At 36.6% G+C, this 27899-nt stretch overlaps 1 protein-coding gene across 2 annotated transcripts; it reads left to right on the top strand.

Moving 5' to 3' along the window:
* The first annotated feature begins 922 nt into the window (after nucleotides 1–922).
* On the top strand, nucleotides 923–27760 carry LOC126376527 (voltage-dependent calcium channel subunit alpha-2/delta-4). 2 transcript variants are annotated; one of them, XM_050023981.1, is made up of 20 exons: nucleotides 923–1583; nucleotides 5313–5394; nucleotides 7237–7347; nucleotides 7607–7889; nucleotides 7987–8510; nucleotides 9170–9389; nucleotides 11007–11143; nucleotides 12277–12315; nucleotides 12403–12549; nucleotides 13174–13248; nucleotides 15142–15323; nucleotides 23118–23321; nucleotides 23729–23883; nucleotides 24244–24520; nucleotides 24707–25022; nucleotides 25207–25458; nucleotides 25680–25782; nucleotides 26453–26774; nucleotides 27060–27198; nucleotides 27589–27760. In XM_050023981.1, the coding sequence occupies exons 1-20, from the start codon at nucleotides 1510–1512 to the stop codon at nucleotides 27694–27696; spliced, it is 3750 nt and encodes a 1249-aa protein (XP_049879938.1). In that variant the 5' UTR covers nucleotides 923–1509; the 3' UTR covers nucleotides 27697–27760. The 2 variants fall into 2 exon arrangements, with proteins under 2 accessions (XP_049879938.1, XP_049879947.1); XM_050023990.1 differs by having other exon boundaries at nucleotides 924–1583; nucleotides 26483–26774.
* Nucleotides 27761–27899: the final 139 nt, after the last annotated feature.

The following is a 27899-nucleotide window of genomic DNA, read 5'->3' as shown; positions in this document are numbered from 1 at the left end:
GAAGCCGAATAAAAAGTAAATACGAACAGAAAGCTTACCAAAGCAGCGCGAAATTTGTAACAATATGTCAACCGAAAGTTGGAAGTTTTGGATGAAGGGTCGTTTCAGAGGCTTTAATGTGAAACATTATACTTTCTTGCTTTAGAACTCTCCACGAGTTTCAGGAACTTCAAGATTGGAGCTGAATAATAGATGAAGTCATCATTGTTGCTATTTACCTCATTATAAGGAACCTCCGGTACGGTCACGAGCATTAATATGTATACACTTTGGTACCATGTCACATTAACGTTTTTTAACAAATTAAACTGTAAGTCTCACTAAATGTCAAATATGTTAGTGCGACAGAGTCCTAAAGTGAGTATATTATATTGCTCATGACTGTACCTATAAAGCTTATAATGTACAAAAAGGATTGAAAGGATCTACAGCTCACCTTTGGAGCGCATGAATTTGAAATTTTAATTAGCATTATCGTTTCAAACAAAACTTCTTCATGAATAAAACGATCGGCGAGCTACGTTCGTGTCTATGACTTTAATTATCGTTCAGAGAGTATATTTTACAAAACTAAGAACTATGATTGTGAGCTGGATCATTGCAGACAAAAGTAAAACTTTCTACGGAAAAGTTGCACAATGGATACCTACAGAGTTAACCTATTTAAAGAACTTTTTTCATTTCTGTCAATAAATTTTATACGTAAAACGTTTTTACCGTTAAAAACTACAAAGAAAATTCATTGTTAAAGTTTATACAACAACGTGTTTACGGTCATAATGGCATACGGGTGAAATATTCAAGGTCGGTGTGACTGGTGTGCATATTTTACGGCGAAAAGTATGGCCGAATGAGAAGTCTGGCGGCCGACCTAGTTCGTGTCCGCTCGATGCCGCCCGAGCGTCGAGCGCGGCTCTCCGCCCGCCCAGAATAGACGCAGCACGTGCGTCGGTGGCGGCACTCGTCGCCCGCGCCGCCACCCCGACACACGCCGCCACACGCCACCACACGCGACGTACTACTACCGGCGCGGGCACAACACCTAACCGCACCAAAACTTAACCGCGCGTTGTGAAACATTGTGAAATGACGTGAATAATTGATTACCTCAGTGTCGCATAACATGTAAATGTGTAACCAACGAATTGTAGCCCAAACTAGTAAACTATTAATAACTTGTAACTGAAAAGTATTGCTGCTGTTTGTCAAAAGCATTGAGTGTTTATCTGCTGCAGTATAAAGCTTCGTTACATTGGTCTTTGTTTGAACAGCACAGCACACCGATAAAAAGCTTGTTACATTTTCGAGAGTTTACTTTCTATTTCTGTCGCGAAGTTTTGGAGTTTATTTTTATATGTTTAGGTTAGGGAGATAGACGTGTGATATGTTAGTGATGTGATTAGCCTTGGAGGACTTTTAAAATACGTTAATTATGTGCCTTATCGTGTTATAATAGTGTGTTAACGAGTATAGCCGGTGTTGTATGTATGCGTCAGAGTCGCCGGAGCGATGCAATGCCTGAAATTCGCGATCCTTTTGGCGCTGCTGTTGCCAGAGCCGGTTCCAGCGTGGAAAAGTGACATGTAACTATTATTATGTACCTAATAAGTATTCCGAAATTATAATTATCTATTCTAGTTAATTTTATGTCATTTCTTAATAATAATTCTTCTTCTAATTCTCGTTTTAATGTGATCCAATGGTTATTAAGTATTATTGTTTCTCCCATGGTCCACCACTGGTTTTGGTTATTACAGGAAGAGGTATAGACCGAGTTTACATAATAATTGTAGATGTTTGATTTCTTCTTAGTTTCTAAGGCAGCACAATTATCCATAGTGTTTATGATGTTATACAGTGCGTTATTGAGTTCCGTTTCAGTATGCTCTGTGGGCATATACCTATTGGAATGTAGAGTATCCAGTAATTGGCGCTCCATTGTTTCTACAAGCAATATGACGTTGGGCGAATTACTGATGAGCATCTGACGAAACACATACATAAACTATATCCTAATTGTAGTAGTCAGAGGTACATCCATCACATGACGAAGTAAGTACCACATCTCACCGAGCTTTCTGTTAGACTAACGTGATAGGTGGTGAGCCGTATCGTGTTAATGAAAACTGCACTTAAGATAAATGAATATTGATCCAAGTCCGGTATCGGGGTTCGAACCGACGCTCCTCTTTTGAGAAGCAAGCCGGTGTACACCACAGACACATTAAAACACACACACGCAGATGAATAAAAGCGTGGAAAAAGTTGCTAAAAGCTATTAGAAGAGATAGAACGTAGATACTTATTTTAGGCATAGATTTTAATAGACAGAGATTACAGATTTCAAGGTCGAAGCTACGTCGTGTTCTCGGAGGCGCTGCGGGGCGTTAAGTTAAAAAAGTGATTGCTACTTTTCATTTTTTACATCTCAAGAGAGCTTTTGTCAATTTGTGATAAAATTGAAAGAGAGTTACGCGTTTTTCCAAACTGGGCTACCATAGTTCTCGATTAGTGGCTGTTAATGAGTGGATATTTCACAATCGGGGGTCAACAAAGGCTGTTGATTATCACTCCGGTCTTATGCGGGTGATACGCTGCATGGCTCTATGGGTGCGCTGATATATGAACACTGATAGTATTGATCGAATTATCTTATCTGAATGTACAATAAAATAGTTGATTCACTTTTTGGTTGCTGGTTATTTGTCTGATTGCAGCCAAAAGGTGATATAGGTAGGTGATCGCTTTGGGTTATATACCTAAAGTCTTCTTTGACATCTTAAACAAGAGATCATCACTTAAGATGATCCGTGCTTCGGAAGGCACGTTAAGCCGTTGGTCCCGGTTACTACTTACTGATGTAAGTAAGTATTCGTTACATAAGTCATGTCAGGGGACTTTGGCGGCTCAATAGTAACCCTGACACCAGGGTTGGTGAGGTTGGTAATCCACCACACAACCCACTAGAGAGAAGAAGACATCTTAAACCTTAAACACAAAGAAAAGTCTGGATTACAATCTCAAATTGAAAAAATATCTATAAATCTTGTCTATTTAAGGTTCAATAAATTTAATCTTTATTGTAATATCTACAACAACACCTAATACACTATATCCCTAAGTAATAAAATCGTATTTCGTAGACTCTGTCGAAGGTGAAATTTGATATTTTCGCTCGGTTTAGTAACTAAGTAACATTTTAATGGTGACCCATAGTTCATTTTTGAAATTAAATTACCTAACATCAATTACTGCTGTGAACCTATTACAATGCCAAATTAGTTTTTCGTTTTGTACTCCGACTAAGTGGGTTCTGCCACTTAACCCGCTATAGGTACACAAGCTATATATAACATGCAGATAGCAGTAAGTAGGAAAAACAGATAGCAGTACGCAAATATTAAAAAAAATGTCGAGTCGCCACTATCGTCCTATGAGTACATAGTCTCATGCCTCTAATTCTTACGGAGTCAGAAGAAAACATGCACTAACCTTTGGTGTTGATGTGTGAGGTTTTTTTTTTTAATAAAATTATCTACATCTTCTTACATTCTAAATGTCGGCAAACTGTTGTTTTAGAGAAATGGCGCCGTAAAATATGAAGATAAATATCTGCACGCGTATGTTAAATATAATATTAAATTCTATCATGTATTAAATTAAAGTTCAGTGACCCGTTTTAATTGAAGTATAAATAAACGGGCTAAATTAAGCCTCTGTTCTGCAAGTTGTCTTTGATTACTTGTGGCTCTGCCCACCCCATTTGGGATTACGGGCGTGAGTTTATGTATGTATGTATGTAATTAAGCCTCTGTTCGGTGAGTGGTTATGAAAGGTTTTACCGTATATTGCTTGGTGTGAGTACGTAATCGTTTAACACACCACAACTTTTACCTTTGATGTTTTTGTAAGGGTCTTTGCTCAATACCGTATCTGCATTTAACAAGCGATTATTGAAATAAAAATGTTCTTAAAAAGAATTTATTTTCATAATATAATTAACATATTCACTGTGTTAGTAAAATAAAAAATATATATCAATCCCTCACGTGGAATGTTATTTCTCGATAAACACATTGAAATTGATGCACATAGGGCAAGAAAATATGTGCCCCACATATGGGACATGCAGGTATGAGTTTCTCTCATATTATGTTGTTCATATACAGTGAACGTGTTAAAATATCTACTAAAAATCTATGTAAGTATTTAGATTAACACGCTGCTTATCACTTTAAACAAGTGGTAGGTCCATAAACTAGGTGTATGAATATCGTATAACGTAAGTACGTACACTAAATTACGTTAAGTACCTAAGTAAGTACTTCAAAATCCAAGTATTTTATACTCAATGTAATACTTTCATGTGCCTCTTGTGCGGCTCTGTCTACCTCGACATTGATTATAAGCGTGGATTTATACAATGATCCTGTAAATGTAGTATGTTTTTGATCATTATCTCACTTTATGGTGAGGGTATTGCCTTAAGTGGGTAGAACACGCATACCATCAAATAAAAAGGCAGGGGATGATTTTACAAAGATAAATTATTTTGTTTCTTATTCAAATATTATATTATATTAAAAGTATGTTTTTTTACTCCACCTGGGTTGCTTTGTCTCCTTTCTACCGCCCAGAGACAATCAGGGAAAGGTAGATCGGAATCCCTCTCTATCTTCTTCTATCGTGTGGGTTGTGAGGTGGATATCAATCTCATCAACCCCCAAACAAAATACCCCCCCTGTCCCTTCTCTATTATTATTATTTATAATATTGTTTTGTTATGTTTATTTCTCAAATTCATTTCTCTGGCAGATATTTTATTTGAATATAAACACTTTACAATACAATATTAAACATGAAACAAATTTAACAAACAGCAAAATACACAAACCTCGTAGGGAAATCAACAAACACTTTAACCTTGAAACATCACCTAGGGGAAACGGCAGTGACCGTAGTGGGCGAGGCAATACATTAAATTAACCATACTCGAACCTCTTTACCATAATGGATTTACGTATCGTATGATTTAATGTTTTTATGGAAAAAAAATATTATGTGGAAATATGAAGGGGGGTTTTCTGAATCTCCTACCATAACATAAACGGCCTATGTACGTCCCACTGCTGGGCACAGGGCTCTACCGGAGGGGGTATGCTGCACCATAGAGAAAAATAGACATACCTACTACAAACGGGTCATATAGAATTTTCATTTCAGGAAGCATTCCTTTTTCAAATTACTCTTTTGATGGAATAATTATTTTATTTTTAAATACATTTTTATTAAGTATTTTATTTTGGTTTCAGAGTCAAAACATGGGCGAGAAACCTCGGAGACGAACTATGGCGGCTCAGCGAAGCTCTCACCAAATCGGACCAGATACGAATAGTAAGTAGGGCATTTTGAGGTCATGGCCTCTGTGGTCTAGCGGGACAGCTTTCAGCTTACGATCCGGAAATCCTGGGTTCGAGTCTTGTTCCCTACTTTGGTTCCTAAATGTTTCGTAAATTGTCCACTTATTACAGTTATTTTTTAATCGCAGAGGTCGTTTCGTTAAAGGGTAACGTAACTGGTCTTTATACCTGTTTCAAAAGGCGGGATAGATTATACAGGTTGTTAGTTACATCGTAATGAAAAGTTTGAGCCATGATTCAGACCATAATACGGAGTTAATGTCAAGTGGAATTTTCCGTCGCAAAAGTATGGAACTGTAAATAATTAAAACTAAAGCTTTCATGAATTTTCCGACAGGAAATTCCACTTGATATTAACTCAAGAGTCATGGGCTGAATCATCCCCCTCAGTATTTGATACGATGTCGCTAACACCCTGTATAATCTATCCCGCAATCTGAAACAGGTATAAAGACCAGCGAGGCAGTAAAAACCTCATAAAATTACGTAAAGGACCCTTAAAGAATATTTAGTAGGCAATCTTTTTACCGTTTCAATCTCATTCTTCTTCTGTGGATTATCCGTAGTAAGTAAGTAATTAAGTATATAAAATGTAAACGGACAAAAGTTTAGTATAAAAACCACTTTTGGTACGTCCTAAGATGGATATTATAATGAATTGTATGGTGCCAGGTGATCAGTCCATCGGTCATATAGCTCCATCATGTTGGATGAAAAGACACGATCTCTCTGTCGGTTTTTACGACATGCCCGGGCAGCAGCTGAGCATGTTCTATGTTTTTATTAGCTCCCAGTTCAGCATGCGAGTTGATGTTGTTATTTATCTAAAGTCTATGCAAAAATACATGCTAGTTTAAAATACATGTTAGTCTGACTCCTCGTGACTCGTTTACAGATGTCGATAAACGTATCAAGTAAAACTTGTTTTAGTTTAACATGTTGACGTGGAATATCATCATCTACCTAGCATTATCCCTTTTTCATAGGGTCAACTTACCTAAACTGAAGATTTGACAGGTCCGGTTTTTTACAGAAGCGACCTTCCTACCCGCGAAGGGAAAACCAGCCCAATACAGGTTAGGTTACATACTTGCGAAAATGCATTTCTCGGGAATGTGGGTTTCCTCACGATGTTTTCCTTCACCGCTGAGCACGTGATTATCATTTACGATTCAAACGTGAATTCGAAAACAAATTCGTCGATTGTTGGTTTAGGACTGTGGTGGATTCGAACCTGCGACCTCAAAGTGAGAGGCAAGCGTTCTACCAACTGTGCTACCACGGTTCTCGGTTTGTCGTGGAATATAAAGATTTTAATCACACAGTTCGTGAACTAAGTCGCTAGTCGTTGCGTTTGTCGATAGGAATCTTTTAATAAAGTTAAGAACTGTACAGTGCATAGTTTATAATGTCTGACAGTATTATTTCCAGCTAAGAAGTACGTGATAAATTAAAGGGGATTAGGGACTGAGATTGGAGCACAACTTGATTTACTTTCGCTTTAAATTTATTGTTTTTTTTTTTTTTTTTATAAATTAACAAATATTTTCAAAACAATGCCATTTAATTTTAAAATACGAGTATGTAAGTAAGTATATGCTTCTAAAATATAAAAATGTAATTGTACACCAACATTTTCACCGTTTTTATTTATTTTTTGTCATCTAGCTAATAGGACTCACTCAGCATTAGGCTTTGTTCAAATTATAGGTACATCCAAATGTTGATGTCGTTGTTTTATCATTTGGGCCAAATAGCAACATTATTACATCAATGGTTTGGACGGTACCGCCTCATATATATTGTTTTTTTCCAGAAATACAAACAAATGAATGCGAGTGTAAAGCAGAAGAATGGAAAGGTTATATTGGATTCGTCGCTGACATCCGTGAGCGCCATGCTCACAAGAAAAATCAATGCTGTCAAGGTAAACATTTATTTGGCTGCAAACAAAAGCCTCTGTTAAATCAGAAACATCGTAAAATTTAATTATTTTAATTTCTCAAAAAGTATAATAAGGATTAATAACTGAGTTCTACGAGTATCACGAAGAGAGTTTTACCCTTCAACCCTTTTAAGCTGCTGGAAAATATGATAACAACTTTTAATTAAACGGTGGCTTAAAAGGGCTCCAAAGGGCTGTCTGTTCAAGACGCTCGTTGTTTAAATTACGGTACAAATTGCAGTGCATCCATGCGACTGCTGAGAAGCTGGCGCAAGAGTTCAACTACTCTATGATAGAAGATCCTGAATACAAAGCCAACTTCCAGTACTGCTCTGCCAAGTATTCCAACTTTGAATATGAGCAGGAACAGATGAAACCGCCGGAGATCTTCTCGCCGCCCAGATTCGCAATAGACAATCCTCACTTTTCAAATGTGACCCTCGAAAAGGATTCTCATTTTTATGACATCAACGTCAACACGAATATTAGTTGTGTGCATGTACCGACCAATATCTACTATGAAGGTAATTCGCTGGAGTTTTTGACGTTCGATAAATAGTAATTTGTTTTTATTATTTATAATTTCATTTACCTAATAACATTTTTTTCCTGTGTTCGCAGAAAAGGATGCGCTAAATGCAATTCTGTGGTCAAGAGAACTAAACGACATTTTTACTAAGAACTATAAATCCGATCCATCTTTGTCGTGGCAATACTTCGGAAGCTCGCATGGTATATTGCGGTTCTTCCCTGGAATGCCATGGAACAAAATAGTTGTTGACACCTACGATTGTCGAGTGAGGTCTTGGTACATCGAAGCGGCAACATGCTCTAAAGACGTGATTATCCTATTCGACGTATCTGGCTCAATGACTGGATTCAAAAATTACGTTGCAAGGAGGACATTACGATCCCTTTTGTCAACACTGTCGAACAACGATTATGTAAACGTATATACTTTTAAGAACGTCACTGAGCAAGTAGTGACTTGTTTTGTGGATCTGGTTCAAGCCACACCAGAGAATATAAAAACTATAGTGGATGCGTTAGAACCGACAGACGGGGGGAAGAATCACAAAGTGCCGCTTGATGGAAACGCCAACTTGACAGAAGCTTATATAAAAGCTTTTACTACGCTCAAAGAGGTAAGTTGATTGAAAAGATTTATTTGATTTGCCGTCTCTAGAGGAAAATAAATTGCTTATAAATGGACTCAAAGTTATTACATTTATAAATCCATTTCTGAATGAAGTAAATTGTTGGTTATTAAAATATAGCTCTTTATGTAATTAAATGGTTTATAAAGGTACAAAATTTGACCTCGTGGTAATAATTGCTTAGTGTAAATTAATTGATAATTAATTAGTAATTGTTTGTTGTCTTGGCTTATATATAATATAATGTACCTATACCACTATCGGCGGTAAACTAGCACAGTGTTGCTTTGAGTTATTCATTTACGTCAAGTGGCTGCAGATTCGAGCGAGATGTTCAACTTAGAACGCTGTTAGTGATCAAGAACTTGCGTTCAGTCAACATTAATTAAAAGGACATTTATTATGCTTCGTTTATAAAAGTTCGCTGCTTACTACGCGTTAGAAGTTTTGGAGTGTTAATAAAAATTGTATTTCCACATCTGTGCCTCCGGCATGTTACGAAATTGGCAAAGATTATATAATTAAACTATTAAGGTTCGTTCACATTTACCAGTAGTCTATTAAGTCTCTTTAAATAACTCTTTATAGTATGTTAGAAGAGGTATTTACTTATTAAGGGGGACTTACTTAAGTAAAATTCTGAACAGAGAAGGCAGATTTGCAACGTGACGTCGACTCAAGGCTGCAACCAATTGGTGATGGTGATCACGGACTACGTGCCTGGGAACCTGACGGAGGTGTTCGAGGAGTACAATAGAGAGGTGGTCGACAACAACACGTACATTCCTGTCAGGGTATTCACCTTCCTTATCGGGAAGGAAGTCACCAACGTCGCGGAGATACGGTGGATGGCCTGCTTGAACAGAGGTGAGATGTTTACTTTTAATATAAGAAAATCTCACTTGGTGGTCACTACTTGAGTTTTTCTATTAATATTTTTTAAGATGAACTCATAATATAAAGACCTTGGTCTCTTCAGAGTGGCGAGCTTTTTGTTACAGCAATAACTAAGAAATTTGTAACGTAACATTCTAACTTCCGCTCCGTAACAAAGGTTCTGCTGCCAATTCTCGGGCCATAACAAGAATTCGTATTATATCCGAGAATCGGCAGCAGCTTTCGAGTGCCAGACCCGAATTTTACCAATTTTAATCATGATTTGTATTTTCGTATTTAATTTTAAGGTTATTAATTTTATGCTTTTTAATCTTTGGGTATGCGTATTATTTATTTATTCAAGATGAGGGTATTTTTTTAAACATTTTGACATTATAGATTTTAATGATTAAGTAGATACCTAATAACTAGATTGGTAATTTTGGTTTTTTCAATTAAGTACTAATTCTAATTTACAGACCCGCAAAAGAGGCATTCAAATTATTCTAAGCAATATTATATATATTGAAGATTTTGCAGAAAAAATACCGAGGCGCGTATCAATGACAGGGATTTGTCGTATGATACGTAAAATATTGTAAATAGAATAGTAACGAACGAAAGTTGTTCTAATTGCAATAATCGTTCGAACGTGGTTAATGTTGATAGTTTAATTGTGCTAATTTAGACGAGTATGACCTTTATTTGCTGTGTAAAACGTTGCATGACTGTTTTGTATGTTTAAGCTTTAACTCTGGATACAATCGTATACCCTGGGGATACTGTTTCTACCAAACATTCCGCCCTGTTTTGAACGTATGTCAATCATAATGGTTTCGGTTTTAAAGTAACGTTGCCCTAGTACGATCATAATTTTGAAAGTTAGTTACAACATCGGCCGTCAGCCGTTACCAAACTTGCCAGTTGATAAATCACGGGAGTTTTCAACTTTACCTGAAAGCGGGAGCGTGAACTTATTTTTGTCAGCAATTTCCTTTTGGGAGTTTCACCTGCTTTGCATATTTGATGAAGCTATTGAATATAGTAATCTTAGAATGTGTAACAATTGTTCTCAAATTGTTAGAGGTGATACTTGGAAAAGCGATTGGAGAAACAGAAAGAGGCCTTTCCCTCGTTAGTAACAATGGGACAGAACAAGATTCATATAACATAACTTGGATACCGAAGATAGCATTTGTTTCCACGAGGCCTAAGTGCTATTTTATTTGAGTTTGGATTTACTACGTAGACATTCTTCAAGTTTACCTAAGTAATGTAAATTTCACGTATTTTCAGCTAAACAAAGAGCAAGCTTCAGCATCCTTCTTAAAGTTCTATGCAAATGATCTCTTTGTTATTGCTTCTTCTTAGGTTACTCACTAAATGTTTATCTAGTTACGGAAATTAATTCAACGAATTTCTTATTTATAGCAACGATTCAGTCGAAGATCTATTCATCGGTTTTACACAGTTAATATTATATTTTACTGCCACAATAGAAAGTAATTCGAAATCTATTTTTGTATCTTCTAAGAAAAAGCACTCAGATTAATAGAATGACTCAGTGGAATAGATACAATATTAATTTTACTAACATTATTTGTACAGGTTACTTCGTGCACATCCATTCAGTAGAGGAGGTGCAGCAGCAGGTGTTGAAGTACATCAATGTGATAGCTCGTCCCATGATCCTCTCCAAAGAGAATCCCCCGCCGACCTGGACTCACGCGAACATAGATGACACCGTAAGTCAACAAAAACGCCATAAGTATTGAAGCAATAGGGTATTGTTTGGATCGAAGATAAATTATAAAATATTTTCTATATTATATAATCTTTCTAATCTAGAAATAGAAGTCAGTCTTAGATGACCAAAAATAATATATCAAATATCGGTCAATTTAGACCTAGTCAATTTTAGACGGACAATTTTTTTCATAATTGACATTAGTTGGGAAACAGTAAAAAGTATTATGAAAACTTTATTGTTCGAATTGATAATTTTGGTTAGGTATATTTGATCAAATACACAATGAATATCAAGTACAAGGAAAAAAGCTTAATTTTCATAATTCTGGGTATTTTTAAGTTTCCGTGAAGCAAGGTATTAAATAAAAAATGTCTCTACTCTTATTTGTATCGCTATTAATTATCACAAATTAAGCACTAATTGTCCGTTCATTCCAATCCAATTAATTCCAGCGTAATAACGGCATCGGGAAGCGCTGTTATTATATTAAACAAATTGTGCTGATTGGGTAAAAGGTAACAAAGAGCGGTATCTATCAATTCAAAGGTATTTTATTATTATTCTGGGAAAAAATATCTGTATCCCTGCTCTTTGGGTTTTATGAAAATCAATATTAAGCTGAATTGTTTGCCCGGTTTGATTCCGAAATTGATTTTTATCGGTCTTTAGATTTGTCAGCTTTTATAATTTGTTTTTTAAAATTCGTCCCATCCACGTATGGGACCACCACGTATGTACTTAGTGGAAAAAGAGGAACGACATGGTTATCTACAACAACACTCAATCAATTTTACTTCAATTGCAATATTGCGAATTTATTATTATCTAAATATCATAATTCAATGGTTACACAAACAGATATGTTTTTAAGGAATAATTCAGAAAAATAGCGGAAATTGTTACATTGTAAGCACTTACTGGTCTAAGGGCGGGAAACCCCTGGGAATCGGCAGAGAATTATTGAATGAATCGGAACCATTCCCGGAATGGAAGCATTTCTATAAGCCTCGACAGCTCGGAATTCCATTACGAGAAAACTTTCATCCAATTCGCGTCATCGTTTATTTCCAACTGGGATATTATATATCTCTATGTTATTATTTGCTACAAATTCATATTATTTTACAGAGAACACAGAACTGGAATTTGAGCAGTGATATGGGCAAGGTACGTTCTCGTCTTAAATTAGGTTAATAACTTGTTGATTATTATTTTGAAAAGTTGGATTTAAAATCACTTCGCTTCCGTGTGTAGCCTGATGAAGACAAATTGGTGACGTCCGTCGCTATTCCGGCGTTTGATTACAAGTACAATAGCGAGCATAACGACGCCATTCTGCTGGGTGTGGCGGGCACTGATGTGCCTATTGACAGCATCGCCAAGCTGGCTCAACCTCATCAGGTCGGTATTTTTGTCCAAGACGCAATAAGTACCATCATTATCCGCTTTTATCCGCCCACTGTACCTCCTCCCTTTTATGACTCTATTCTCGGTTAGTTACCTCTGCTGGAATTTGTGTAAAGATAAGTTAGATTTTGTTCACGGTACAGTGAAGCATATGCAAAGATTTTTTTTTAAAGAAATAAATAAATTTGCTCTACTGTGTAAGCATTAATACTACTACTAATATACTATTAATACTACTTGACAATTGACGATGTTACTTAAAGTTTCTATTTAGCAATTTCCTTCTTAACTCGTAGCGGAATGACTGAATATTTCAAAGACACAAGAATAATTTATTTCCTGCACACTGTTACATACAACTGAGAAACGAAGCAATTATTTTGTGTCTGTTCCTTGCAGCGACGACGAGGAACAGTAAAACATTTTGTTTTATTGTTTTTGTTTCGGTAATTGTCTTTGCTTTTTCTATAGAGCCGAATAAAAGTTCCGTGCTCTATATTCTCCGTGTTCTTTGAGAGATTCGTGTGTCAACAGATGGTGTATTTGAACTGGAATTTTCTGCGTTCCTACTCCATCTAATGAGTTGTGAAGCGCACTGACCTGGACAGATTGTTTCAGCTGGGTGTCAATGGGTATCCGCTGATTGTGAGCAATAACGGCTACCTGCTACTTCATCCACTGCTTATAGCTACTGTGAGTATATTTACTATCTACAGGTATAACAGCTATATTAGTATGATGCTTATATTTTCAATTACAAAGGCAGCTCTAAACCCTAAGACGGTATTGAGGCCAGACGCGACCCTATTGAGAATTAATCAAAGACGAGGTGTCATTTTAATCCCGCACCTTTTTGGAACTTCGAACGAATTTATGAAATGGCACTACATACTGTACCTATATAAAATTATAAAGAATCGGCCGCTTGAAAAAACGGTACGCAAATCCGTATCAGGGGTTCGGATGAATACCGTGAAAACGTTGAAAAATGCTTTGATCTCGAGGATGGCGGTTGTAGATGGCAGCGTCAGTGCTGATGCAGAACTGTGTACGTACTACGTACGTTGGATTTGATCATTATCGGATTTGCCTTTTTTGTTTTTTAGATCAGGCGAAGAGATCAAAGTTACTAAAAAGAGAATAAAGTAAAAAAAATATATAGAAACATGATATAAGATAACATGGATTTCAATAATCTAACAATATACGTCAATTTCTAGAGATGTTTGGAGTATAGTAAGATACTACATCCATACCTCCACACTGTCCAATGGCGGGTCGGTACGTCGGTAGGGTAAAGGAAGCATATTTATGAAATCTCCGATTCCTGAGTACGTAGTCTTACTTATTTCTCGTGGTAAAATTGACAACTAATTTCAAATTTCTTTAGAAAGAATGTAATTTATAATAAGAAATATTTGTCTTAAAATTCGACAGCAAATTACTTTGAACTCGAGAATTCAATTATGAAATCTGAGGACCGCGTTAAATACCTCATTTACTTGCAAACAAAAACGTTGAGTTGGGGCTTGGGGCAAATTAGGTTGCAAAGTTTGTTCTCTTGCGTGAAATGGACAGCAAAAGTTTAAATTAGTGCTGCGTCTATGCGACTTGCTACTTTTTTTGTAGTTTTGCTTCATTTGAGCCGAGTGAGAAGTTTTCGTTTGTGAATTTTTGCTAAGAGTTGGTGCATTGCGCTCGTCAATACTATAGAACAGTTTCATTTATAAAAGATTTGAATTGAACTCGAATGTTTCAACGTACATTATATTCCGTTCGCATTGGTAGTCACTTGAAAAGGAATATTCCTGATGAATGACATAATTCACGAAGTCCTTATACAGAAATGGGGAAAATGTCAAAATCAAATCATTCGGAGACGTTTATTTAATAAATGCTTATTTACTAGGTATGGACATAAACTCCGATCCACATCTCCCTAGCATTAGCTCGTTTTTCACATGGTCCGCGTTAATGAGTTGAAATAAGCTAAAACTTCGTACATTCTTGGTAGTATTAGGTGCTCGTTCATGCTCTGAGCACTAAAGCTACACAAGTTTCTTTGCAATCGCATTTGCTATGCATGCGCTCCTTCTGAGTCGGGTACGAGCTAAATCCACATACAATCCATCTGGAAATATACACATCAATCTTGCCAATTCTTTAGAGATTTGTACATTTTCTATACAATATTCGTTCAAATTTTATCTTAAACTTGATGAACATAGAGGCAATAAGTTTGCAGCGCGGGATTTTGTTAATCGCAATTTCGCAACGGGATTTTGCAAGCTTTAATTTTACTTGTAAATAAATGAATCAGAGCTTAATTATAAAATAAGCTGTTATTATTTAAGCGATATACATAAAAATAGTTCTTTTACCGGACTTTATGCACTCCAGTCAAAGAATTAAGAATAAATAAGTGGGAGTCAATTTGTAACTATTCTAAAAGCAATCCCATATTAATTCATTGTTTTACAATGCAAACGTATAAACGCTTAGCGTAAAAGTTGTTGCAACTTCGCAAGGCCCTCTGGCCGACTGCAATGCGCAATTTTAAGTAACGCATGTTATTCCTGTCAACAGATCAACGGCGTGTTGCAAGAGAACTACAACAGCGTGGATTTCGTGGAGGTGGAACAGGTGGACGACGGGAAGGGTCCTCGCGAGTTGGGTGACAAGATCAAGCAGCTGCGGCAAGCGTTGGTTGACGGCGTCGACGGCAACATGACTGAAGTGGAAGTTCTCTTCCATTATGACAACATGAGGTCAGTCATTTTCTTGTTTGCTCATTCCCACATTAGGTGAGATCGACTCACCCATATTGACAGCGCCATGTTAGTCCTGAGTAGTCGGGTAGATGTTTGTTAACTATTAGCTAGTTCACCACTGCCTGGTGGCAGGAGGGCGTCCTCTAACTCATTTGCGTTCGGACAGTCACCAGGCCGTCCTAACAATATGATCCTCGACCGCGATAATATGAGGTCAGTGTACAAAAGATAATCTGATTGGACAGTAGTGAAATTCAGTAGTCAAAATAATAAATTGAAGCGTCCGTCAGGTATTCTTCTGACCTGTGATTTTATTTTTTAAGTCATCTACTTACTTAAAACTTATTGTTCATGGTAATAAAGCGTGTAGGAGTAAGTATATAATTACTGGTACGCACTGACAACAAAAAGTACTTCATTTTTTATGGAAACTTTTATTATACTAGGCTTTATATTGCGTTCGTGATATTTTCATGCACGTTTTTTGTTCTTGTTTGGCAAAATACTTAGACACGTTTATTCGCATAAACGTCTTATGATATTTGAATCGTGCAACATGTGTCTCGAACTGTAATCAGTTCTCGAATTTAAATAATCAAATTCATAATAATATTAAAATACATCATATCGATTTTATTTTTACTCGAGTGAGTAATCGATTTGTAGGTTATTTATGTCATAACAATACTGGCCAGAAAAAAGTTGATGCTTTTGGCGGGCTGTCATTACGAAAAAACTAAATAATTTTCAGAGAACAAATGAAAGTGCATTAGAACAGAGAACAGAAATCAGTGAACATTCAGATTATTCAGAAACAGATCAGAGCAGAAGTAACAGTGTGTTTTCGGATATAACAGTCAACAACGGTTTTACCAGGCTTCCTGTCGATGCGCAGGAAGAGTGTTCGGTTTGGTCTTATGATACTTATATATTTTCCTACTTACTTAGATATCGGTTATGTTACAGGTATTTGTATTGTTTGGTATAGGTCGACAAAGGAACAAATGAAATTGCATTAAGAGGAGAGAACAGAGGTCAGTGAATATTCAGATTATTCAGAAACAGATTAGAGAAGAAACAGTGTGTTTTCAGGTATAACAGGAAGAATATTCAGTTAAGTCTTATAATACTTATATATTTGTCCTAATTACTTAGATATCAGTTATGCTATATTTGTATTATCCGATACAAATCGATAAAGAGAACAACAGACAGTAAACAGTAAAACGGATAGTAAAACAAACAGTAAAACATTGCAGTAGGTAATATCGTTGTGGTGATTTATCAGGTAATCAGATGAATTTATCAAGGCAATCTGAGTGGACAGGGATGGCTGTAAGGGGCGGTTGGAGGCCATTCGCGGGGTTTCACCCCATATTCAAACATCGTTGGTTTTTTACCCTATATTCAGACGGCTATGGGCACGTTGTCCATTTGTGGGTATTTTGCCCCATAGGTATTCACATAACTATGAAACATTCTAATCACATATTCAAACATCGTTGGTTTTTTACCCTATATTCAGACGGCTATGGGCACGTTGTCCATTTGTGGGTATTTTGCCCCATAGGTATTCACATAACTATGAAACATTCTAATCACATATTCTAACATCGTTGGTTTTTTACCCTATATTTAGACAGCTATGGGCACGTTGCCCATTTGTGGGTATTTTGCCCCATAGGTATTTCATATAACTATGACACATTTCAGTTTTGGAATGTGATTCAGAATTCAGATAATTCGTGACCTTACATGATTATGTATGGTCCACGACATGGTGGAGATGCTGGGATATCTTGAACATGTAATTTAGTGTTATGATACCCAGTACAAAATCAGTAGATACAGAACAGTTGAAATTAAAACATATGGACCTAATTAGATGGACCAATTCAGTTGTTAAATCAGATGGACCTAATTAGATGGACCAATTCAGTTGTTAAATCAGTTAGCTCAAATCAGGTAGGCCAATAACAGTTGTTAAATCAGTTAGCTCAAATCAGATGGACCAATAACAGTTGTTAAAACAGGTGACTCAAATCAGATGGGCCAATAATAGTTGACTTAAATCAGATGGGCCAATAACAGTTGTTAAATCAGTTGACTCAAATCAGATGGGCCAATAATAGTAGTTAAATGAGATGGACCAAATCAGTTGTCAAAGAAGATTGACCAGATTATTTGCGAATCAGATCAACCAAATCAGTTGATAAATCTGAAGGACGAAGCCAGTTGTTAATGTTATCGACATCAAATCGGATAGACCATGTAACTGTTGACCATAACAGTTATCAACATCAAATCGGATTGACCATGTTAGTTATCAACATTAAATCAGATAGACTATACCAGTTATCAACATTAAATCAGATTGACTATACCAGTTATCAACATAAAATCAGATTGACTATACCAGATATCAACAAATCATAAATCAGATCATGAAATCAGATCAGTTGAATTGAGTTGTTAAGTTTGTTGACAGTCAGTTCATTTACGAGTTTCGAAAAGTACTAATTCATTGATTTTATGTTTTTGGGGTAGAAAATTTATTATGTTTTACTTCAATTTATATTGCAAAAATTCAGAGTAAACATGTTCGAAATAGTCAGTAAGTATTGTCATTAGAAGGAATACCAACCAGTTGCTAAGAGTTAAGACCAAGTTTTCAATTAAATATCATATATTAACCAATTCATATACAACAGTTATAGAACATGAATCAACAATCGTGCTATCAGTGGCGCAGAAGCAATCCGGGAGTCATTATCCACAGCTAGTGGATGCCTTCCATGTTATTATTCAGTACAATTAAGAGTTCTTTGTTGTTGACGAGCTTCGGGAGTTGGAGAAGATTAAGCAGCAGTTCAATGAGGTAAACCATACGCTGACGCATACCAGGGAGCTGTCAATGATATCAGCAGCCTCGATCTCTTCAGTCGCAGATCAGGATATTCAGGTGAGAGCCTAATTGCCCTCTATTAAGCCGTACCTTCAGTAGCAACAAATTGGAATGCCTCCGATTTTTAGACCTTTTTCAGTTGTTAGTTGTCAGCACAAAGCAAACATACCAACATCATCTGGAGAAAGTTGTGATATTAGATATATTAAGTTGTGATGTTACTGTTACTTTCCAGTTACCCAGAATAGACGTATCTGCTTATTTTTATCAAAAACATCAGCCAAATTTTCAGTCAGTGCGCTGTCTCATAATCAACAACAGCTTCAGCTAAATTAACAGTACAGAGAAATGAACCAGAGTTTCTAATTCAGCAAACTGCCGTTGCTCAAGTTGTTCCGAACATAAAGCAGCAACTTGCACAGTCTACTCAAAACCTACAGCAGAGTTTAGAATGCTAAAATTAATCAAAACACAGGTGTATTTCATAATTCTCGCGTCGGGGCAGTGTCTCGAACTGTAATCAGTTCTCGAATTTAAATAATCAAATTCATAATAAAAATAAAATCGATATGATGTATTTTAATATTATTATGAATTTGATTATTTAAATTCGAGAACTGATTACAGTTCGAGACACTGCCCCGACGCGAGAATTATGAAATACACCTGTGTTTTGATTAATTTTAGCATTCTAAACTCTGCTGTAGGTTTTGAGTAGACTGTGCAAGTTGCTGCTTTATGTTCGGAACAACTTGAGCAACGGCAGTTTGCTGAATTAGAAACTCTGGTTCATTTCTCTGTACTGTTAATTTAGCTGAAGCTGTTGTTGATTATGAGACAGCGCACTGACTGAAAATTTGGCTGATGTTTTTGATAAAAATAAGCAGATACGTCTATTCTGGGTAACTGGAAAGTAACAGTAACATCACAACTTAATATATCTAATATCACAACTTTCTCCAGATGATGTTGGTATGTTTGCTTTGTGCTGACAACTAACAACTGAAAAAGGTCTAAAAATCGGAGGCATTCCAATTTGTTGCTACTGAAGGTACGGCTTAATAGAGGGCAATTAGGCTCTCACCTGAATATCCTGATCTGCGACTGAAGAGATCGAGGCTGCTGATATCATTGACAGCTCCCTGGTATGCGTCAGCGTATGGTTTACCTCATTGAACTGCTGCTTAATCTTCTCCAACTCCCGAAGCTCGTCAACAACAAAGAACTCTTAATTGTACTGAATAATAACATGGAAGGCATCCACTAGCTGTGGATAATGACTCCCGGATTGCTTCTGCGCCACTGATAGCACGATTGTTGATTCATGTTCTATAACTGTTGTATATGAATTGGTTAATATATGATATTTAATTGAAAACTTGGTCTTAACTCTTAGCAACTGGTTGGTATTCCTTCTAATGACAATACTTACTGACTATTTCGAACATGTTTACTCTGAATTTTTGCAATATAAATTGAAGTAAAACATAATAAATTTTCTACCCCAAAAACATAAAATCAATGAATTAGTACTTTTCGAAACTCGTAAATGAACTGACTGTCAACAAACTTAACAACTCAATTCAACTGATCTGATTTCATGATCTGATTTATGATTTGTTGATATCTGGTATAGTCAATCTGATTTTATGTTGATAACTGGTATAGTCAATCTGATTTAATGTTGATAACTGGTATAGTCTATCTGATTTAATGTTGATAACTAACATGGTCAATCCGATTTGATGTTGATAACTGTTATGGTCAACAGTTACATGGTCTATCCGATTTGATGTCGATAACATTAACAACTGGCTTCGTCCTTCAGATTTATCAACTGATTTGGTTGATCTGATTCGCAAATAATCTGGTCAATCTTCTTTGACAACTGATTTGGTCCATCTCATTTAACTACTATTATTGGCCCATCTGATTTGAGTCAACTGATTTAACAACTGTTATTGGCCCATCTGATTTAAGTCAACTATTATTGGCCCATCTGATTTGAGTCACCTGTTTTAACAACTGTTATTGGTCCATCTGATTTGAGCTAACTGATTTAACAACTGTTATTGGCCTACCTGATTTGAGCTAACTGATTTAACAACTGAATTGGTCCATCTAATTAGGTCCATCTGATTTAACAACTGAATTGGTCCATCTAATTAGGTCCATATGTTTTAATTTCAACTGTTCTGTATCTACTGATTTTGTACTGGGTATCATAACACTAAATTACATGTTCAAGATATCCCAGCATCTCCACCATGTCGTGGACCATACATAATCATGTAAGGTCACGAATTATCTGAATTCTGAATCACATTCCAAAACTGAAATGTGTCATAGTTATATGAAATACCTATGGGGCAAAATACCCACAAATGGGCAACGTGCCCATAGCTGTCTAAATATAGGGTAAAAAACCAACGATGTTAGAATATGTGATTAGAATGTTTCATAGTTATGTGAATACCTATGGGGCAAAATACCCACAAATGGACAACGTGCCCATAGCCGTCTGAATATAGGGTAAAAAACCAACGATGTTTGAATATGTGATTAGAATGTTTCATAGTTATGTGAATACCTATGGGGCAAAATACCCACAAATGGACAACGTGCCCATAGCCGTCTGAATATAGGGTAAAAAACCAACGATGTTTGAATATGGGGTGAAACCCCGCGAATGGCCTCCAACCGCCCCTTACAGCCATCCCTGTCCACTCAGATTGCCTTGATAAATTCATCTGATTACCTGATAAATCACCACAACGATATTACCTACTGCAATGTTTTACTGTTTGTTTTACTATCCGTTTTACTGTTTACTGTCTGTTGTTCTCTTTATCGATTTGTATCGGATAATACAAATATAGCATAACTGATATCTAAGTAATTAGGACAAATATATAAGTATTATAAGACTTAACTGAATATTCTTCCTGTTATACCTGAAAACACACTGTTTCTTCTCTAATCTGTTTCTGAATAATCTGAATATTCACTGACCTCTGTTCTCTCCTCTTAATGCAATTTCATTTGTTCCTTTGTCGACCTATACCAAACAATACAAATACCTGTAACATAACCGATATCTAAGTAAGTAGGAAAATATATAAGTATCATAAGACCAAACCGAACACTCTTCCTGCGCATCGACAGGAAGCCTGGTAAAACCGTTGTTGACTGTTATATCCGAAAACACACTGTTACTTCTGCTCTGATCTGTTTCTGAATAATCTGAATGTTCACTGATTTCTGTTCTCTGTTCTAATGCACTTTCATTTGTTCTCTGAAAATTATTTAGTTTTTTCGTAATGACAGCCCGCCAAAAGCATCAACTTTTTTCTGGCCAGTATTGTTATGACATAAATAACCTACAAATCGATTACTCACTCGAGTAAAAATAAAATCGATATGATGTATTTTAATATTATTATGAATTTGATTATTTAAATTCGAGAACTGATTACAGTTCGAGACAACATGCGACTCATACATAACGTTCGTCAGTATCTATCTGCGCACGTAACTTACCTAACACCTTTTAAATATGCAAATATTCCAGCCCTTAGCCTATTAGTCCGCTCCGGGGTGGTTCTGTTAGTGAGGGTTGACTGCTCTTGCCCGTTCGTGCTCCATTTCAGCTAAAATAACACCATGTAATTTATGGAAACATGACACAAAGTGTAGCACGCACCAGGTTCACGTCTTATGACACGCGGCGTAATCTTTAACGGAATTTTGTCTGAAGTTTTTATACACAAAATAATACCATACGATAGAAGAATACAAAAAAAAACCTTGTTAAAACCGATTCTAGACTCAAAAGAAACTGGGCCTTTAGTTTAATTGCAAACGTTAAATTAACACCCGTAATGAGTTGCGTATAAGTATTACTTCATTGATTATTGTCTTGAATTGTAATTCTCTCTCTTTTGTTTCTTAAATTCGAAAGGGATCTATACCATTAAAACCAACTGCTGCATCTTGCACACATAATGATGCCACGATAGACATTTTACATAAGTGGAACAGGAAATTGAAGACCTCTAAGTTGTGAAACTCTAAAAATAGGAACTCTGAAAATACCTGAGATCCTTTGTTAATTGACTGAAGTTGTTGAAGAATGATGACTTATATACGACGTGTGATGTGACAGTAAGGGAGTTAGCAAGTTTGATACGATTTGCGCCTTTGTCCCGTCAACTTCGAGTTCTATTCCCAAATCCCTAAACAATTTTACAACAAGGCAGACTATTGTGCTTATTTTATATGTCTGCACATATCCTGAGTTTATGTTTTTGTTCAATTAATAATTACAGATTGATTGAATTTTCAAACAATACCTGTCTACGTACGATATTTCCTATTTTGGAGTAAGAATTCCGGTACAGAGTAGTTATAAGTGACATTTGTTCTTTCTTATGGTACAAAATAGTCAGTTTTTGGTAGTTGCTTGGAAATATTCAACGCGCATTAAAAATGCTCAATACCACACTTAGATACGTTAATCACGGAAAGTCCCTTGTGCCAAGTAGCGACTACAAAGACTGTGTTTCGAGAATTGAGGTCCTTGCATGGATTAAGAGTAAAGAAAGTAGTTAAAATGTTCCAAACTGCTAATTATTTCGGGAATATCGTAGGAATTAACTAGAGAATCACATTGTTTAACGTATATGTATAATACCTGTGTAAGCCCACACATACCTAACCTATTCTACAACATCATAATTATCGGTTACTATAGTTGCTTTTGACACCATATGGATATGCATATCTCAATGTTTCGAGTAAGTTTATGTGCGTAGGTCTTTATAGGATGTATTTGAATACAACAATGAATACTTCAACAATGTCTCACCCTCGTTACGTCCTTTCAGGAGAATAGCTCGAGTGAAGCACGATTATTTCTACAACAAGTTAGAAGGGACGCCCTTTTCTATGGGAATTTCCCTGCCAAAAGGATATGGAGACACGGAGCTGATGTTAAAAGACAATCCTTTGGAGGCCAAGCAAGGGAAGGAGCTGACAGGGATTAACGTCACCGACTACTTTAGATTTAGCTTCAGGGTACATCCAGATTGGTAAGTAAGTAGAAGGAATCTTAAAGACATCTTCACTCAAACCTAGGTAGTGATATAAAGACAATGACAAAAATACAAATAGTTATCTAACAGATGCTTGGAGTGCTTTTTTGCTGGAAACACAGAATATAAAAGGTCGATCTGCAAACCCATGAAATCTTTAACCTACGTACTGTCTTCGACAATCATTGATACCCACTTCCTATTCTACTTTTATTTAAGTACGCAATTCGAAGTGGTTTGAAGTTAAGGAAAATTGACACCAGTAATTTTGTCCTTGTCCCTTGAGCTTTCCTCTTAACTTTTTAATTATGTGATATAACTTTTGTTTCTGATTTTACCTTAAAAGTTTTCAATTCTTTCAGTAAGTAAGTAGGAAATATAAAAAAAAAAATCAATTGTTCCAGGGTATACTGCAAGTACCATTACTTAGAAGGCCACGAGGCAGAGACTTCTGAAATTGAAATTTGGAGATTCCTATCACTCCTCTCCAAAAATGAAATTGATATCACCAAGCAACAGTATACGGCACAAAATGATAACTCCAATTTCACTATTGAAAGTGAGTATACAATATCTAACCATTGATATTAGACTATCAAAATAGTTAATTACTGTATTCGATGACTCTGATGCTATAGGTGATTATCTCAATTTACAATAGCGTCTATTAAACGAGGTCCTATGCTTTTGATGTTGTGATTTAAATGTTTCTACATCTTTGTTATAAATAGGTCTGTTAGTATAGTAACTTCGAGTATATTGATGCCGATGTCCTTCTAGACGTATCCGTCAACGGCGACACCCTTAGCTAGTGTTAGCCTGGGCCCTTGCATGGACACGAGCGTGACTAGCAACAGAATTTAGTATGCGAGCCGCAGTACAAAAATTCTTATTTACTTACGTTTTTGTTTCAAAACAGCGCATTGCGGCGACGCGACGACCCAACTAGACTTAGACGACTACTACTGTACAGAAGACTTGGTGAAGCAACTGGTATTCGACGCGAAGCTGACAACCCCTTACTTCAAGGAATGGCACGCCACCACGTCAGAATGGGATCTAGCCAGGAAGTATAACGTCAGCGTGCGGTTCATAGCCACGTCCAGCGGCCTCACGAGGTGGCATTACATATTCGATACAGATAAGAATGAATATGTAAACGATGATGGGACCGTTGAGAAGAATTGTAGTGGAAAGTAAGTGTATTAATTAATTATAACAGGCATGATATAGACAAGGAGAGGTCCCAACTTAAAACAAAAATATAGTGCGTGAAGCCGAATGATTTGAAACAATTGAGTAATTAACCAATGTTGTGTGGGAAAATTTGCAATTTTGTAGGGCGTAAAAAAGTGGATAGTAATTTATTTTAATTGTTTCAGAGTTTTTGGAGATGATTACCACAACGCGATTGAAGAGACATGGTACAAAGCAGCGGTGCTGCAGCATATGATCAATAAAGAATCGCTAGTGATCGCTACGAGGCTGCCTATTTTAGACGACACTATAAAGAACAGGCCCCCAGTGGAGAACGAGGACGGAGACATTACCATGACAGCCACTTACGCAATGTTCTACAGAGACGGTGATTCCGAAACTCCAGCGTCTGTCGTAGGCTTCCAATACTCATATCTTAAATTCCACGAAAGGTTTGGAAACATCACAAACTTAACCCGGGGGAGCGGGGATAAGGATAAGGTAATATAAAACACCCGACTATCTTACTTGGTAAATGGCTTTAGACGTAAATAACATAATATGAATGTAAATTGGTCGTTATTCCACCGCTGTGGGTCCTTGAATATTTCATAGAATTGTAAACAGATGGGGCGAAACGAAACGCAAGAAATATATTTTATAAAAGGTACCGTATTTGTTTCAGAAAGAATTTGTTTGCGGGAATGGGAAGTACGATTGCTTCTTGGTTGATAGTTCGGGGTACGTGGTATTGTCGTATCCGTTGAACACAAGCCAAGTGGGCCAGTTCTTCGGAGTGATCAACCACGACACGCAGCTGGTGTTGCAATACCTCATCGACATGACGGTGTACCAACACGTGGAGCTGTTCAACTACCAGGCCTTATGCCCAATATCGATACTACAACATCAAAATAGTGGTTGGTCGCTAACTTCGGTGCGTACAATATTTTATACTAAAAGATAATTGTAATTTAGACCAAGTACGGGTATATAGTAGATACTCATTCAAGATTTTATAATACTTATGTAATAATAAATAACACCTAAAATAATGTAGCATAACGGTAACTGTAGAAGGTCAAGTCTTTAAATTGACACATGAATGAACATAATATTACTTGTTTATTGTAATCTTTAATTACCTGCATTTTACAGCCTTTCAGTATAGCAGGGAATTTCGTCCGATGGTTGCTTTCTGAAATAGCATTACTAATAATGAACTGGAACCAATATACCTATGCTTCTACAATCGACGATGGTGAGTTAATAGTAGGAACATAGTTTATGGCGCTAATGTAAATTTCGATGTTATGATACTTAAACAATATGTATTATTACTTATTATACGATAGAAGATGCATAGTAGTAGATTGGTGGAAATGGTAGTTTGAATATTAAGGTAGTTAATACATGTTGTGCCACGTCATTTGCCTCATTTAAATTCATAGGCTTTAACTTGCGCGATAAAATAAATATAAACAATATAAACTAGAAAACATAATAACGGGATCTTACCGCGTTTAAAGTAGGAATATGAGACTCCCGATATTTCGACACTATTGCAAGTGCCATGATCACGGGATGACGAAATAAGGGGTGTCGGGGTGTCGAAATATCGGGAGTCTCATATCCCTACTTTAAACGAGGTAAGAACCCGTTAGTATGTGTGTTAATTATGATAATAACCGCGTAAACTTAAAACAATGTAATATAAACTAGAACTTTACTAGTTTACTCAACGCTACAAGTAACTTTACCGAGTGTAGAATGAAATAAGAAAATTAGAGTAACGCCTGGTGTAGCTTTAGATGTCGTATCGTAGATGTAAATGTTGTATCACAAGTACAAGCAAGCACGACACTATGGCTTTCCTACAAAGCTACTTAATATTTCCGCTTCTCCTAACTGCATGATTGTTTCGCTCACAGACTATATCGATCTGAATTTTGAAAACGCAGAGGACACTACGACGGCCATGCCACCAGAAGCCAACGAGACGATTCAAGCGGAGGATGACAAGAAATCAGATGAAACTTTCTCTTGTGATCACAAGATAATGTTGTACATTTTGAATCAGAAGTTCTTTTTGGAGAATAATGGTCTGCCGCGGACTGTCCACTCAGACAAGGAGGGGGACTGTCACCCCCCGTTCTGGGCGTCGTACGTGGCGAAGACGAATATGTTGCTGGTGGTCGTGGAGCGGGGAGACCGGGACTACCTCGGTGACTGCAAGTCAGACGATGACAACCGGTACGAATAGCTTTTTTTATGACGTCATAATGTAGCATACAATTTCAGTATAAATAATATAAGACGGATGGATGCTTCTATGTTAGATTGCGGGCGAATAAAAATGCGTTTAGCTGTTTATCAACCCTGCCATGTTGTGAAAATCGACAGAGGGATGTGTTCTTTCTATCAAGATGAACCATTATATTTGTGTATGTGTGTGTTAGCGGTAGTAAGTATATAATGTTGTGTGTGTTAGTGTCAGTAAGTTTACGTACTTATATAATATTTCATACTGGTATGCAGTCCCTGCTGCAAGGTGCCCCCGGACACGAAACCCCGGGCCACGGAGGCGTCGACCACCAGCCGAGAGCCTTGCCACAAGCTGGATCTAGGGCGGCTACCGAGACGACGACTCGAGGGGTGCTTCACCTATCATGAAGGGGTAACTAACATTCTATTGTTATCCCTTGCGACCGAAATTTAATTCGAAATTAGAACAATAGAACTAAATAAAATAATAAAAAAAAATAAGTCGATAAAACACAAGAAGTAAAACATTTTTTTCAATGCCAAATAATAAGTTTGCAGATAAACAAAAGTCCAACGAGTTCTTTAACCTTAACAATGCTAAAATAACTATTTGCAAAAAGTAGATACTTACTTATACTTTATAATGTGTCTTGACTTGAAAGTTTACGTATGTAAATTGTTTATTTTATTATCATTGTAATGTCATCAATAATTATATCAGTGTAAACAACGCGTTAAACATGACGAAACCTGGAGGTATAGTTTTGTCTAGGTCCTAAAAGTAATATTTGTTTATTGACAGGAGAGAAATATAACGACGTGCAGTAGCAGTACCACCACTCGCCGCAATTTGCTGCTTCTCCTCACCACGACACTGTTGGGGGCGCGGGCGCACACGCTGCTCTCTTGATAACAACGCAATAACACATTTGTACCTTTGTTACTTTCGCAATAAAACTTGTTGCACTCTTTAACTTTTACCTTTTTATTCTTACCTACCTGAAAAAAAATTGCAAACGCCTGCAACAATAAGCGCATTGTGCCGCCGACACCCTGACCTAGAATGATATGAGAATAATCAATGCGGTCTGGTTCCCGTAGCCTATAATGCAC

Source organism: Pectinophora gossypiella, chromosome 2, assembly GCF_024362695.1.
Source record: "Pectinophora gossypiella chromosome 2, ilPecGoss1.1, whole genome shotgun sequence".
Taxonomy (NCBI): Eukaryota; Metazoa; Arthropoda; class Insecta; order Lepidoptera; family Gelechiidae; genus Pectinophora; species Pectinophora gossypiella.
The sequence above is the reverse complement of the archived record's forward strand: the minus strand, read 5'-3'. Positions and strand labels throughout refer to the sequence as shown.